Genomic DNA, 16,581 nt, shown 5'->3' on the forward strand with positions numbered 1-16,581 from the left:
CTGGTACATAGTATTACCGTGTAAGGGTCACTTGAACGCACAGAAGTATTGCAACAGTCAATCTGATAACCAAGATGGCTAGTAAGAGGCTATTGGTGGGTATAGCAGGAATACACCAGACAAAGATGATTCATAACCCACAGAGAGCAGAATGGTTTGAAATTTTATCATGCTACTCATAATGGTGCACAATTTAATACTTTTGAATTATTTATTTCTAAAGTTTTCCATTTAATATTTTTGGACTGCAGTTACCTGCAGGTAAGTGAAAGTGTAGAAAGCAAAATCATGGATGGGGTTGGGGATACTGTAGATTTCCTAGAACACTGAGTGAAAGAAACGGGAAAACTTTGACCTGTCCTGTTAGAAAACAAATTACAGCAGTGCACATACCTATAATCCCAGCAATTCAGGAGGCTCAGGCAGGAAGATTGCATGTTTGAGTCCAGCCTGAGCAACTTAGACCTAACTCAAAATAAAAAGTTAAAAATGGCTGCATATGTATCTCAGTTGTAAAGGCTTTGGGTTCTATTTACATTACTGCAAAAGAAAAAAAAAGGAACAAAATTAAAAAGAGACAAAAAAAAAAACTATTTGGGGAATTTAGAAGATTTGTAAGTGACAAGATTCACTTGAACATAAGTTCAGCAAAGGATTTTCTAGAGTGGAGTTATTTTATCCCTAGAAGTATTTGCATAAAATGTGATCATGGGTATAAAAAGTTATTTAAAAACAAGTACAGAAAAACTGCTATGCCACACAGAAAATCAATTACATTTTATACTAGCAACTAACAATTGGTAATTGATCTTAAAATACATCATCATTTAAAATAGAACCCCAAACTATGAGGCACTAAGGGTTAATTTTTAACAAAACCTGTAAATTGAAAGCTACGAAATATTACCAAGAGAAATTAAATGAAACAAGGAAGTTGTGAAATGCACTGTGCTAATGGATCAGAACACTCAATATTCTTGAAGTCAGTTTTTCCAAAATGACCTATATTCTCAATGCAGTTCCAATCTTTCTTTTTTTCCTGTTTCTAAGCGAAAGCATGCAGTATTCAAATTAAAATTAAAATACAAATGAAAAGGAACTAAAACAACCAAACTTACTTTGCAAATGAAGAACAAAGATGATCTATACTACCTGATTTCAAAACTTCTATTAAGTTGAAGTAATCAAAACACTATGATATTGGCATAAGAGTAAGAAACACGCTGGATAGTTCAGAGATGAATTTTTAAATTCATGATCAATTTTTTTTGATGAGGTGACCAAGGTAATTCAATGAGGAAAGGATAGTCTTTTCAACATATTGTTCTGAAAAAACTGGACAGTGTTAGAAGGGAACAAAACTAATTCTGACCCTTACCCCTCTCCATGCAAAACAAATACCTAGAAATAGATCTAGACCTGAATGCAAAAACAAAAATTCATAAACTTCCTAAACGACAGCATAGAAGAAAGTATCTGCCCCTGAGTAGGTAAAGATTGACAACACAAGACAAAAACATACATGGCCACAAAAGGAATGTGGACTTGCATTCAGTGTACATAGAGAACTCTTAATCCCAATAATAATAAGACAGTTAAAGAAAAAAGCAAAATACTTAACTTCCTTCACAAAAGATGATAGAGGAGAAACCAAAGCCCATGAAGTGTTTCTCAAAAACAGAGGTCATTAGGAAAATGTAAATTTAAATCACAGTGAAATATCACACACCTCTAACATCAAAAAATAGCTAAAATTAAAGATTCACTGTGCCAAGTATTGACAAGAATGTGGAGCAGCTGGCATTTTTATATATAGCCACTGGGGACATCAAATGACACAATGACTTTGGAAAATGACTTAACAATCTTTTACAAAGTTCAGGGGCATTTAGCACTCAACTCAGCCAACTCATCCCTGAGTGTCCATGAGTGATGAAACATGTCCATGCCAAAACTTATACATCAACATTCATGACAGCAGGTCCCAAACAGGAGGCTACCTAAATTTCCATCATCAGAAGAATGGATAAGTAAATTATGGAATATCCACAGAAGAGCAACCTACTCAGCAGTAAAGGGGCGAATGACTGATAAGACTCAACAATCTGTACGGGTTCTTAAAAAACTGTCCTCAGTGAAAGTAGCTGAGCTCAGAGAGTACATGTTTATGGTTACATGCATGTGAAATCCCAATCAATCCATATGTATAGAAGGTGCATTAGGCTGGATTGAACGTAACAGGGCAAATAGTACATTTTGGGGGTGATGGAAATTGTGTGTGTTCAAAATGGCGTTAAAACACTGATGAACATTCAGATCATCTCCATTTCTTGGCTTTTGTGGAAAATGAACAATGCAATGAGCTTTAGAGTGCAGCTATCTCTACAAGTTGCTGATTCCATTTGCTTTTGGCGGATGCCCAGCAGAAGGATTGCTGGGTCATGTGTTAGTTCTATTTTTAATTTTTCAAGGAACCTCCAAGTTGTTTTCTGTCAAGGCGGTACCAAGTTACATTCCCACCAACAGCATACACAAATTCCTCTTACTCCATACCCGATAACTCTTGTTATCTCTTGACTTTTTGATGATAGCTACTCTAGCAAGTACAAGGAGACATATCATTGTGGTTTCAGTTTCCATTTCCTTGGCGATTAGTGATGTTGACCAGCTTTTCAGAAATGCGTTGACTATTTGTTTTGGGGTTGTTTTTTTTTTTTTTTTTTTACATTTATATTTGTCTAAAAATGCCAATTCAGGTGCTTTGCCCATGTTTCAGTGTGGTTATTTTATTTTTGATATTGAGTTGTGTGACTTCATTATATATTCTGGATATTAACCCCTTGCAGATATATGATCTACACATATTTTCTCCATAAACATTGGTGACTTTTCACTCTGTTGATTGTGTCTTTGGCTATGGGGAAACATGTTCGTTGGAGGTACCCTCATTTGCTTATTTTTTGCTTTTACTGCCTGAGTTTTTGTGTGATACTTAAAAAGTCGCTGATAAGGCTATCTTCAAGTAGCTTTTCCCCTGTTTTATTTTAGAAATTTTATAGTTTCAGGCTAGGTCTTGAACCTGTTTTGAGTTAATTTTTGTGTGTTGTATGTATGGTTTTTCCTTCCTTTTTTTTTCTTTCTTTTTCTTTTTTTGTTATTGTTGTTTGTTTGTTTGAGATGAGGGTCTCACTGTGTTGCCCAGACTGGTCTCAAATCCCTGGGCTTAAGTGATCCTTCCACTGAAACCTCCAGATTAGCTGGAACTACAGGCATGTGCCTTCATGCCTGCCTTCTTTTTTCTATTAATATATGGTCGTCATCATTCTTGACAACACGTTGAAGTTTTCCTCATTTTTTACTATAGCCACATAGTGTTGAACTCCACGTATATACCACACTTTATTCAGCCAGTCTCTAATAAGTGGGCATTTAAGTTGTTTTCAACATTTTGCTGTTATAAATAGTGTTGAAGTTAACAACTCTGCATATGTTTTTGTACTCTGTAGGCGCTATACTTTTGGGGTCATTATTTTACTGGTAGAGTAAATGTATGTATACTTCGTTAGAAATTTCCAGTCTTCTCCATTCAGGTTTGTGCCATTTGGAATTCCCATCAGCCATGTGAGGACATGCCTGTACCTCCACAGATGCCCAGTAGCACAGCTGTCTGACTTGTGTTTTTGCTAATTTTGATGGCCAGGAAAGAGTATTCCAATATAGTTTTAGTTTGCATTATTTTAAAAAAAATATTTATTTTTTTTTTAGTTGGGCACAATACCTTAATTTTATTTATTTTTTTTTTAATGTGGTGCTGAGGATCGAACCCAGGGCCTCGCATCTGCTAGGCGTGTGCTCTACCGCTGAGCCACCACCTAGCCCTAATTTGCATTATTCTTATAAGGAGTAATTTTATTGGTTATCTTTTGGGGGGTCTAAAGGCCACTTATTGTTTGTTATTTGTGAACTGCCTGTTCATTTTGATCATTTTTCTTGTTGAGTTCTTGGTGTTCTCTCCATTTTATGACTTTTTTTTTTTGCATACTAAGAATATTATCCCTGTATTTGCGATTTGTATCACATTTGATTTTTTAAATGTTTCATATTTTTGCCAAAAATGTTTATCTATAACTAGTTGATCTTATCAATCTTTTTACTGTTACATCTGATTTTGAGTCATAGTTAGCAAGCTTCCCCACAGCCATATTATTTTTAAAATTACCTATTTTCTTCTAGCAACTTGTATGTTTTTATTTTTAAAATTCACATTTGGTGTGTGGCATTTGGTTTCAACTGGCATTTTTACTACTTTTGTTTGACTTTTTTTTTTTTTCTAGTTCGCTTTGTTTTTCTCATCTGTCTCTACTAACTTACCGTGGGTGTCCAGGCCTTGATCAGCGGTTTCCAGCATTAGTGATCAATCTTACTCCATCCCTGCCACTGCAGGTTTTTGTAGCCAACTTATTCCTCTATGGTACTCATTTTTGTTTTTCTGGACTTACAACCTAAGCTCAAATCATGTTTTTGTCAAAGTTTCCTATGTGGTATTTTTAGTATCCTCGTGTGCTCAGATAGAAGTCTTACGTCGTTGAAATGTTTATGTATTTGTGGGTCGTTTGTCTTCCTTTGTGGGATCCTTTAAGGTTTTTTCTTTACATGTGGAGTTCACAAGTTTCCTGTAACTGGCGGGATGCTTTCGCTTCCCCTGCTCTGCATTCCGTCAGTGACTTTCCAGTCTGTTTGCAGTCTAAGGAAATGCTCCTCATTTTGTGCGGGTTTCTTCTTGTTTCTCTCTGTTCTTTCTGTTTGAAATTCCTGCCAGCTAGGTGCTGGATCTTCTGATGTGGACTTCTTAACTCTTTTCAGATAATCATCTTTTTTTTTTTTTACATGACAGCAGAGTGTAATTTGAAATATTATACATGCATTGAATAAGTACAGCTTGTTTCAATTAGGATTCCACTACTGTGGTTGTACTTGATGTGGAGTTACACTGATCATGTATTTATATGTGAAGATAGGAAAGACATGCCTGATTCATTCCACTGTCTTTCCTCTTACCAGCCATCCTCCCTTCCCTTCATTTCCCTTTGTCTAGTCCAGTGAACTTCTAACCTCCCCTCCCTTGTTGTGGGTTAGCATCCACATATCAGAGAGAACATTCTGCCTTTGGTTTTGGGGGACTGGCTTATTTTACTTAGCATGATAATCTCCAGTTCCATCTATTTACTGACAAATGCTATAATTTCATTCTTATTTATGGCTGAGTAATATTCCATTGTTTATATATACCATATTTTCTTTCTGATAATCATCTTTTTGGCCTATAGAACTGCTCTCTGAAGATTCACTTTACTCAACTTTCTCCTTTACTTATTCACAGTAGTTAACTAGGCCAAGACTTATCTTCTTCCCCTGTGTTAAAACGGAGATTATTGATTTGGTAGTTCATTTTTATCATAATTAGAAACTTTTTATACTAGCCTGTCACTTTTTTATGTAACATATCTTCTTAAAATTCACCAATGATAAACCACACATCTTTAGAGCCTCCCTCTCCCGGATCACTGTTTCCTTGGAGGTTGATTTTCTGTCATCAGTTTGGTGCTTCTGTTTCATGCTTTTAGTTGTCAACAAGTGTTTGAGGATTATTTCCTATTTAAGTTTTGAATAGAATTGAAAGTCTAGATTGACCATCATTGGTTTTTGCAGTGCATTTCCTCCCTCAGTGCAAATGATCGTCCTGGTCATTTCCTGTTCTTGGTCTCCTCTTTCACACACATGCAGCTCCAGATTCTTCTGTTCTCAAGAATCTCTGATCCATCGGATTCCATCCACTTTATATGCTCCATCAGTACCCCACTGTGAGAAAGAGAAAACCCCATTGAAACTTTTTAAACCATAGAGTTATTGTTTAGCTCCCCCTGTATGTAAGCATGGCTACGGCAGTCAACAGACCCGTGTCTCCGAGGGTGTCCCCTGGCTCAGCACTGAACCTCAGATAGTGCTCTCTTGTCTAGATGAAATTCCAAGGACGTGGGGTCTGAGTCTTAGCTTTGCAGGTTCAGTATTTCTCATCTTGTCCTGATGGCTAGTGGAGAGATTCTGATGCTCATACATTAATCTGGACCACAAAACCCCAGCTTTTCACTGACTTCATTTATTAAAAAAATTAATTGCATGAAATTTATAAATAGAAGTCCTCATGAGATTAAGACATTTTCCATTTAATTTTGTATACATATTTAAAGTACTATTTTTTTTAAAGTCTCATTTTTTTTATATAATTATCAAATTAAGGATAGACTGTCTAGGTGTTGCTTGAGAAAAATAAATGTCAAAGAACCAGAATATTCTATTTGGCCTAGCTAATGACTTCTACTGTCATTAGGCATGTGGACATGGGAAGCAAGATTATAGTCATAGGATATTTGGTCAGCCTGGAATCAGAGCAAGAAGAACTAGTTGACGATTTTAATGGCTAGTGTTTCAAGGAGAGGGAGTGTCATCTCCAAATTGTAGGGTGATACCTTTATCTTCTGTAAAGGATCTGCTGTGAGGACCATGGTTCTCCCATCAGTTAGAGCTCTGCCATCCACAGAAAGAACAGCACAAACACTGTGAATATGTTGTTGACTGACCTCTGTTTTTTGATGTTTCCTAAAAGCTGCCTTCTGCCAATTGGCATAGCTCTACCTAACACAATGCCAGAACCAGCTCTGGGATCTTATGCTTACAGAGGTCACTCTATCCCTGATAATCCCACTAAGTGCCCATGTCTCCATCTCCCACTTTGGGCTTATGGGTATCCTGAGCCACTGAAAGTAAACCCATGGTGCTAAGCAAAACCCTCTAGAATGTGTCACTGCTGTTGGGCAGGCAATGATGGGGTGCCATTCCAGGTGAAGACCATCAAGTCCTCATGGGTCAGGTGACAGAGGGGCTCACTGGAGTTAAGGCCAGTGAACTCTCCTGTTCCACCATTTGAGATAGTAATGATTCTTCACAGGCAACATGAGTTTGGCTTTCTGTAGACTTTATCTGGAGAACAGTGTATAAAATATATAAAGAAGACTCCTTATAAGACTAGAAACACGATTTCCCATTAGTTTTGTATATGACATATAAAGTGCTGAAATAAACATGAACTTCAATCTAGAATACTTAAGGTAGAGTATTCAGTAAGCATCTCAGGATTTCCTTTGCAATGTTCCTTTAGAGAACTTGTGCAGAGTTTGTGCAGAGCAGAATTCATGCCAAGTCGTTCTGTCCTCCCTCTAACACATCTACACACCCAGGGAGGTGAGATCTGCCCACTCTGTTCTCCTAACTCTCCTGCAGGACCTAAAGTATCAATATGAGCAAAGGCAACAGGTCTCCAGCCCTGCTGTGCTCAGGCGCTGCTCGGAAGCCTTGTGCAGGGCCTTCCTCTAATCCAGAGTGTGTGTGTCTTTTGCAGTTGTGAAGATGACCTCTCCGAGGACAGAGACGAGCTCCTGCATGGGATTTCAGAGCTGGACATCAGCAACTCCGACTGCTTCCCATCCCAGCTGCTAGTGCACGGGGCCTTAGCCTTTCCCCTGGGGTTAGATTCCTACCATGGCTGTGTGATAGCAGCTGCCCGCTATGGCCGGGGCCGGGTGGTTGTGACTGGCCATAAGGTGTTATTCACAGTGGGGAAACTGGGCCCCTTTCTGCTCAATGCTGTCCGCTGGCTGGATGGGGGCCGCAGAGGCAAGATCGTGGTGCAGACAGAGCTGAGAACGCTGAGCGGCCTGCTTGCAGTGGGGGGCATAGACACCAGCATTGAGCCCAATCTCACCAGTGACGCGAGTGTCTATTGCTTTGAGCCTGTGAGTGAAGTGGGGGTCAAGGAGCTGCAGGAGTTTGTAGCAGAGGGCGGCGGGCTGTTTGTTGGAGCCCAAGCCTGGTGGTGGGCCTTCAAGAACCCAGGGGTGTCCCCTTTGGCTCGATTCCCTGGAAACCTCCTCCTCAACCCCTTTGGCATCAGCATCACAAGCCAAAGCCTCAATCCAGGGCCCTTCCGTACCCCTAAAGCAGGGATAAGGACCTATCACTTCCGTTCCACCCTGGCTGAGTTCCAGGTTATAATGGGCAGAAAGAGAGGGAATGTGGAGAAGGGCTGGCTGGCCAAGCTGGGCCCAGACGGTGCAGCCTTCCTCCAGATCCCTGCAGAAGAGATCCCTGCCTACATGTCCGTGCACCGACTCCTGAGGAAGCTGCTCAGTCGCTATCGGCTCCCCGTAGCCACCCGAGAGAACCCCGTTATCAATGACTGCTGCAGGGGGGCCATGCTTTCCCTGGCCACTGGCCTGGCCCACTCTGGAAGCGACCTCTCTCTGTTAGTCCCGGAAATTGAAGACATGTACAGCAGCCCCTATCTGCGCCCTTCCGAGTCTCCCATCACCGTGGAGGTCAACTGTACCAATCCAGGTATGGAATGAGCGTGGGAGCAACTTGGGAACTGCTGGGATTGGGGCATGTGATTGCAGCACTTCATTTTGAGGGTCTGACTTCTGCAGATGATTGTCTCTATCCTTTGCCATTTACTTTGGAGAAGACAGGGGCTGAGGCTTGCAGTGCTGTTTGGAAGAGATCGGTCAGGGTAGCACAGAAGGGAAAGGGTGGGCAGAGCTCTTGAAGGATCTGTGGAGTGCCAGGTCGGGTGGAGTCATGGAGGAGGGATAAAGTATGCCCTTCTGTGCTTTTGGCAGGCACCCGATACTGCTGGATGAGCACCGGGCTTTACATACCTGGAAGGCAAATCATAGAAGTCTCATTGCCGGAATCTGCTGCCTCTGCAGATCTGAAGGTGAGGCCACGCCCTGCCCACCACATAACATGCAACCAAGACTCTTGCCTTCCCCACTAGTATTTTATTTGATCCTCATAAAACCCTACTGGCAATACAAGTCATGGATCTATACCCACATTATAAGGATAAGCCAACTGCATTGCAGACAAAATATAGATTGAAACGTTTCAGAGCTCAGGACTCAAAACTAGCCAACTGCTGGTTCTTAAGTATTGTCCTTTTGACTTGTGTCAGAGAGGGAGGAATAGAGGCATCAAACGGAAGTTAACCTACCCCTCCACAGGGATTGAATAAATCTCAGTTCACTTTCTATGCCCATATATTTCTCTGGTTGTAGCACAAGCGCCCTCTCACCCTGGCTTCTTCCCCATAACACCAAAGGTGGTATCTTGATTGCTGGAGTCCATGGTCTGCTTTTTCACTTCCACATGCAGATACCCCATCTTGCTCTACCTCCCCAGACGACCATTGGCTGGTGGAGCCTAGTCTATGCCCTTCCTATCCTGGCACTTTTTTAGCATAAACCAGGGAAACAATCCCATGATCACCAGGTACAGGAGTCATTTCACCTTCCCAGGAAGGGGGGCCTTGGAGAGAGGGGCAGGACTGAACCAACCCTCCACTTCATCAGCGGGATCCCACTGAAAAACACAGGGTGCCCTCCACTCATCAGTGTCAGGTCCACCACTGCAGAATCTGCAACCTAGGACTCTCTTAAAAAGACACTAAGGGACCATTGGTGGAGTCAGCGCTCCTTGGAATTTACCTTACTGGTTACACCTGCTGCTCCTTATGTTAATGATTCTGCACGACCCACTGTAGAGATATTGGAATCCCTCACAAGAATAATTCACCCATAATTAGTCCATATGACCTGCGGAGGGCTGTGATTTCATGGGCTCTCTGACAACTCATTGATGGTACGTGGGGTCGTGGCCCTATGACCTTCCTGAGCCTCCGCCTCCTGTACTCTCTCCTGTCACCCACCCATGCCCTGTGGTGACTCTGTTGGGGGGATTTCTCTGCTTCAGATCCAGATTGGCTGCCACACGGATGACCTGACCAGGGCCAGCAAGCTGTTCCGAGGCCCCCTGGTGATTAACCGGTGCTGCTTGGACAAACCCACAAAGTCTATCACCTGCCTCTGGGGTGGCCTCCTCTATATCATTGTGCCTCAGAGCAGCAAACTGGGTTCTGTGCCCATCACCGTTAAGGGAGCTGTGCATGCTCCCTACTACAAGCTGGGTGAGTGGAAGCTGTGGGGTGCATCCCGAGGGAGGTGGAGGGCTGGGACGAGGAGGGGCTTGAGGGCTGTTTGATGTAGGAGAGAGAGACACAGCCTGGTGGGAAGGAGGGTGGCCTCCTTAGATTCTGCTCTGGGGCCAGGAGATAAACACCACACCAATCCATGGGGACTTTACAGGATAAAGAGGAGGGATGTATTGCTCATGGTCTTGTCGTTCCCCTCCTGGGGTCTGAGTTGGATGTTTTGACTTAAGGTATTTGGGAAAGCATGTTCCAAGCCCCCCTGGCCTCTCTTCTAGGGGAGACATCCCAGGAGGAGTGGAAGAGGCGTATCCAGGAGAATCCAGGTCCCTGGGGAGAGCTGGCCACGGACAACATTATCCTGACGGTGCCAACTGCAAATCTACGTGCTCTGGAGAACCCTGAGCCACTGCTCCGCCTCTGGGATGAGGTGATGCAGGCAGTGGCACGACTGGGAGCCGAACCCTTTCCCTTACGTCTGCCTCAGAGGATTGTCGCTGACGTGCAGATCTCAGTTGGTGGGTGCCCTGATCCCTCTGCACACAGACACAAAGTGCCTTTCTTTCCATAGCCATGCAGCAGGCAGCCAGGAGGGTACACATGCTTTGCTAGCAAGACATGTAGACATACTTCCTGCTATTTAAATAGATAGGGAAAAGGTTATGTAAGAAATAAATAGCCATGTCCATCAGCATGTCAAGAGATGTCATCAGAGATATCAAGGGATGCTACCTGATCCTTCACAAGTGTCCAAATGGAGACATCAAGAAGTGGGTAGAGACAGCAGAGGACCTTGAATTAGCTCAGAGTCACTGAGAGACACTGAATGAAGACTCCTTTGCCTATGGGTGACGGAGCCCAGAAAATGGAACAGGGAATGTCTAGACCTCAAAGAACCGAAGAAATTTCTCTAGACCCTCATTTTCTTGGGATGAATAAATCACCAGTGTAAAGTAGTGTCAATGTGGGCCACCCTGTATCTGATAATGGGAGGGGAAACCACCTTCAAAGAGTTCTGAATTATAAAAAAAAAAAAAATGAGACACATGGGTAAGGCATCCTCATAAAAACAGAAAACTGCAATGGTGGCACGAATGGCTCCCTACAACCCACGCCCCCTCCTGTGGCCCTGCAAGTCAGAGTGCAATGAGAGCATTCGCACAGAGCGAGGCCTTGAGAAGGAGAGCCTGGAGGGTCTGGGCTTGGAGTGGCCTCCTGAGCAGTAGGGTGTGGGAGGTAGCCTGGGGCTACTGATTCTTGTGAAGTTTCACCAGGTGTATAGGAGGACCCTAACCCTTCCTCTCCCCTCCTGTATTTCCCAGGCTGGATGCATGCTGGGTACCCCATCATGTGCCATCTGGAGTCCGTGCAGGAGCTCATCAATGAGAAGCTCATCAGAACCAAGGGGCTGTGGGGCCCCGTGCACGAGCTGGGCCGCAACCAGCAGCGGCAGGAGTGGGAGTTCCCACCGCACACCACCGAGGCCACCTGCAACCTGTGGTGTGTTTATGTGCATGAAACAGTCCTGGGCATTCCTCGAGGCCGTGCCAATATTGCCCTGTGGCCCCCAGTTCGGGAGAAGCGTGTCCGAATCTACCTGGGCAAGGGACCCAATGTGAAAAACTGGAATGCATGGACCGCACTGGAGACGTATTTACAGGTATAGACAGGAGGTCGGGGAGAGCAATGGGAGGGAGCCTCTCGCTGTGAGGACCAACAGGGCCAAGTGTTAGATGATCTTCTAGCCACCCAGGAGACCCCCACTGCATCTGTCTCCCACACTCAGCCGAGGGAGACGCAGACAAGACCAAATGTAAAGGCCCTATTGGGTGAAGCCTCTTAGGGCCTCACTTTGCATGACCCTAGAGTGGACTTAGTAGCCTCAGCTGCACCCCAAGAGAGGTGAGAAATCTTAAAACCCTTGGAGGCAAACACAGTACTATAAAAATATACTCTCTTTCTCTCTGGTCTTAAAGGCAGACAGACCCTCAATCGAAGCCAAACTTTCTACCAAACAGCTAGCACCAAACCACCCCATTCACGTACTACTCCAGGTTATGAACACCTGTCTTCCCCTCATTGAGCGTACCCTCTCCTCATTATGACCTGGCTGTGCCTCAGACCCCACCTCAATAGGCAATCCACGCTGCAAACCTCACTGGTTACGGAGGTCAGCTTTGCCTCTGAATGCTCCATGCCCTAGACCGCTGCCCCCAGTGCCTGGATCAGTTCCTGGCTCGCAGTGGGGCGTGGCATCGCCTTGGGTCAGGCCAGGCCTGCTCTATTCTGGTTCTTCCACCTGCTCAAGTTCCTCTCTGCTCGTTCTCACTGCCAGGGCAATGGTGTGAAATCATCAGGGAGGCTCTATTTTCACTTTGTTGTTAGGTTCAGGAGCAAACGTTCCTCGTCCATGAAGTAAAGTTAAGTCAGTCTAGGGAACTGACCAAGGGCCTGTGTGCTCAAAAACTCTGAAATCCTGGCTAGCATGGACTCTAGGCATGGCCTTGGGATGGCTGCCTATTTCTAAAACTATGACTTCTTAGTTCTGGCTGACTAGACTACGTGTGGTCTCCCACTTCTACCTGAGTCACTCCCCCTGCCCCCAAAGGCCATTTTGGTAGCCTTGTGAGCTGACATAGACCTGTGATTATTGAGGATTGCAGCATAGGGGTGGGAGTTTCCCAATTGCTGGAGTTTCACCTTGTAACTAGGAAAGATATCAAGGATGGGTCCACTTGGGTCGGTTTTAAGGCCCTGTATAACATCCCATCGTTATTTTCGTGATCTTGTGAGTCAGGTGAATAATGATATTGGTAGAAAACATCAATTTTAATTATTGCAGCGATCACCACAGCCATGTCTGCCTGCTGTCTGCCCCAAGGCCCTTCTTAAGATCAGAAAGTGGGAGAACAGGACATGAGGGCAGTGTGTAGAACAGGAGGGAAGGCCAGGGGTGGACCTGAAGCCCGTGCTCAGGGAGTTAAGCACATTACACTTGTGTTGTTTGCGGGGCCCTCTTTCTGTAGGTTAGACGTCTCACCTGGTTTCTTCTTTCTCTTTCTAGCTCCAGGAAGCCTTTGGCTGGGAGCCATTCATCCGTCTCTTCACAGAGTACAGGAACCAGACCAACCTGCCCACAGACAATGTCGACAAAATGAATCTCTGGGTCAAGATGTTCTCCCACCAAGTGCAGAAGAACCTGGCTCCATTCTTTGAGGCCTGGGCCTGGCCCATCCAGAAGGAAGTGGCTACCAGCCTGGCCTATCTGCCTGAATGGAAGGAAAATATTATGAAATTATACCTCCTCACACAGATGTAAGGAGTGCCCATCGAGGTGGCAGGTAGAGAGGTTTGGGGAGGTAGGCAGAGGTGGGGGTTCAGTCCTCTACCTCTGTCTGCTAGGGTTCTGGCCTTGTCCTCTTAGCTCACTGCCGTATCTCATTACTGACTTCTGTCTGTAGGAAGTGGGTTAAGAACACAGCAAAAGTGAAGTCAGAATGTCTCGAACAAGGCCTCCTGTCCATGATTCTGCTCCTCTGCTCTCAGTTGTCAGATTCCCTCCTGACTGCTATCAGCCCGGATCTGAGAGCTTGGGCACCAGTTTCTAGACTGGCCCTTGGTATATGGCCATAGCCCATCGATAGTGGTTCTTACTTTGACATCCTTCGGACTCTCTCTGGGCTTTTATTTTTTTATTAGTTGTTCTAAAAATCTGGTGATAGAAGGTTACTGCACAAATCCACCACGACAGCTAGACAGCTCTCTGACGACTCATGTATTTTGTGTCCTGCATAGTTGTCAAAGCACTTTAAACGCAGTCTGGTATAACAGGAAGAGCCAGAGCTAGGGTTTGCTCTTGGGAAAGTCATTTGACCCTGCATTCCCATTTCCCTGTGTATGAAATGGGGATAAAAGTCCCTGCCTCACAGGGGTTGTCATGAAGTGATAATTGTGAAGTCTTGTAATCTATATAATGCATGCCATTTAAGGGACTTGTGTGCAGAATAGTGAGTTCACTGCTTCCCATTCTCTGCCCATAGCTTAGTGGTTACAATCATCATTCCAACTAGTAGACTCCTTGTGTTCAAATTCTAGATCTTCCATCTGTTGTTCCTGGCAGTTTTCTTACCTTCTCTGTGACTCAGTTTCCTCCCATAAAATGGGACCTATTTCACAGAATTATTGTGAGGATTCAGTTTTCCCTGACTCTAAAAGTCATTAGAACAGTACCTGGCAGCTAGTAGGTTTAGAGAGAACGTCAATTGCCATTGTTATTATATAATTAGCTCACTGATTATTTTATAATTATTTTAGGAATAGACTTCAGTTTAGATGAAGTTTGTAAATACAGTCATAATTTTTAACAGATGCATAAAAATATAAAAATTATAGTATTAATGATGTATCCTGCATGATTGCAATATATGTATGTAGTGTGCATTTAAATGAGGTGAACGTATCTGTTGCCTCAAATGTCTATCATTCCTTCATGGTCATTCAAAATCCTTTCCTCTGGCATTTTAAGATATTTGGTATGTAATTATTATCTATTCTATCTTATTCTATGTTTTATACACCAACCTCTGAAAGGCTTGTGGTACATTGATTTATGAATCCCAAGGAAGGACTCTCAATTCACAATGGTCTCTTTTAAAACTACTAACAGTGAAGTCTTTTTACTCAGTTCTATTTTTCAGGAAAAGAAAGGAACCAAAGGAATTTTTAAAAGGAGTCAAATCCCCTTTTTTGATTAAATCAAAAGTGAATGTCTTGAAAACAAAACAATTCCATGATGGTGTTTGTCCTTAGTAAACAGTAGGCATCAGCCTCCGGTGGAGTTCATATGTCCCCGGTGGCACTAATTAGACAGTCACTGTGGAGTTACCTACCACACATGCCTACAAAACATCACTTTGGAACAAGACAACTAGATAGAGCTCATCCAGCTTCTTTAAATAGCATACGTTCATAGAGTCTCCTGTTTACTTCTAGTTTTGTTCAGAACTTCCCATTTTTTTATAGCTTTCTGGTCTCCAAGGCCGATGTGCATATCCAGACAGTTTTCCTTTATTTGGCTCACCTTTATTTTAATGGACCCTTCCATTGACTTAGTTGGTAAATGGGTGGCTGTGTAGAAAATAATATTTGACCTACACCCTGCTTTCCTCTGGATTTCATTCCACTTCTCCCTCCTAGAATTACTTCTCCTTATTCCATGAATATCCATGGTCCAGGTCCTTCAAACCTGAATATTCATTCTACATTTTAAATAACTGCTGTGGACTGTCAGGTGTTGACTGTGTGCCAGGTACTGTACTACTAGTTCTTTTTTACAGATTGTTTCACTTAATCCTCACCATAATTTTATGAGATGGAAACTATTATCACTCCCATCTGATGAATGAGAGAACTGAATATTATGGAGATTCAGTAAATTATCTAAAGCTATACTGCTAACAAGTGGTAGAACTGGGATTCGAACCCAGGCATTCTGATTACAGAATGGGGGGTTCATAACTACAGTGCTGAAGGGCCAAATGAGTGAGTAAATAAAGAAGCCAACCAGCCAACAGAGGGAGTTCTGTCCCTACTTACTAGAGCTTTGGCTTCTGTACTCCTCATCTAATTTTATAAGAACAGAGGTTCCTTTGTTGATCCCCAATGCCAGCACAAAGGAAGGACTTAAGGTAGCCTCCTCCCGAGGCACTTTCCAGGGGGCTGGGTGAGTGTTGTGGACCCAGCAAGTCTTTCAGGTTCAAGGTTTTTCAAGTTTCAGTCACTGTCCCCTGGGTCCCCGGAGAGCAGACTCTAGTTTATTGGATTTTGAGTGATGGGCTATTTTGATAACATGCCTTACTCCCCAAAGTCTCCCACACTGCATATTCTCAGTGAGAAAATTAGATGCCCAGTCTTGTGGAATAAAATTGTATCTGTCCTTGCCCTCTTTAAGTTTAGCGGTAAAGCCCCGGGGATCTTTTAAAAATACAGAGTTATCCATGTTACTCCCCTGTCTGAAGCCTCCAATGGGACTTGCAACTTAAGATGATGGACTGAACATGTCAGTTTACCTCCCCTCCTTCCCCAGGCCCCACTGAAATTGAAGTCAAGAGACGGGAAGAGAGAACCGGCACATCTCGGCAAAGACAAAGGCATTTGGTGATACGTGAAGATGATCTCAACACCTTTCTGGAAGAGAAAAAGTGGAAGCCGCTTGATGAGAGCGAAGGTACCTTTCAGACAGAACAGAAGCTGATCTGAGCAACATGACCCCAAAGAGACTCGAGCATCAAAGGAGTCCCTCAACTGAAGAACTGTACCCGCTGTATAACTGACCCCCCTCCCCACCCCCCACCCCCCTATCCCCCACCCCCGTGCACAGAACACAGGCGCCTGCTGTCAGTGCCAGTTAAAGATTCCTCGTTGTTGTTGTTGTCATTGTTGTTTGTATAAAGAAATTGAATAAACTGCCTGAGGAGAGGTAA

The 16,581-nt window shown here is 43.6% G+C and overlaps 1 protein-coding gene across 4 annotated transcripts in view; it reads left to right on the plus strand.

Annotated features, from left to right (window-relative positions):
• Positions 1 to 16,581, plus strand: part of Tcaf1 (TRPM8 channel associated factor 1) — a 45,359-nt gene extending 28,778 nt beyond the window's left edge. For 3 of the 4 annotated variants that reach the window (XM_015493736.2, XM_015493735.2, XM_015493734.2), the window contains exons 3-9: positions 7,457 to 8,451; positions 8,733 to 8,830; positions 9,865 to 10,078; positions 10,378 to 10,617; positions 11,422 to 11,759; positions 13,164 to 13,414; positions 16,185 to 16,581. In XM_015493736.2, coding sequence (XP_015349222.1) covers positions 7,457 to 8,451; positions 8,733 to 8,830; positions 9,865 to 10,078; positions 10,378 to 10,617; positions 11,422 to 11,759; positions 13,164 to 13,414; positions 16,185 to 16,194 — 2,146 coding nt within the window. In that variant the 3' untranslated portion in view covers positions 16,195 to 16,581. Of the gene's footprint in view, positions 1 to 7,456; positions 8,452 to 8,732; positions 8,831 to 9,864; positions 10,079 to 10,377; positions 10,618 to 11,421; positions 11,760 to 13,163; positions 13,441 to 16,184 lie in introns of all 4 variants that reach the window. The other variant, XM_015493737.2, reaches the window with a different exon arrangement.

Source organism: Marmota marmota, unplaced genomic scaffold, assembly GCF_001458135.2.
Source record: "Marmota marmota marmota unplaced genomic scaffold, marMar, whole genome shotgun sequence".
Taxonomy (NCBI): Eukaryota; Metazoa; Chordata; class Mammalia; order Rodentia; family Sciuridae; genus Marmota; species Marmota marmota.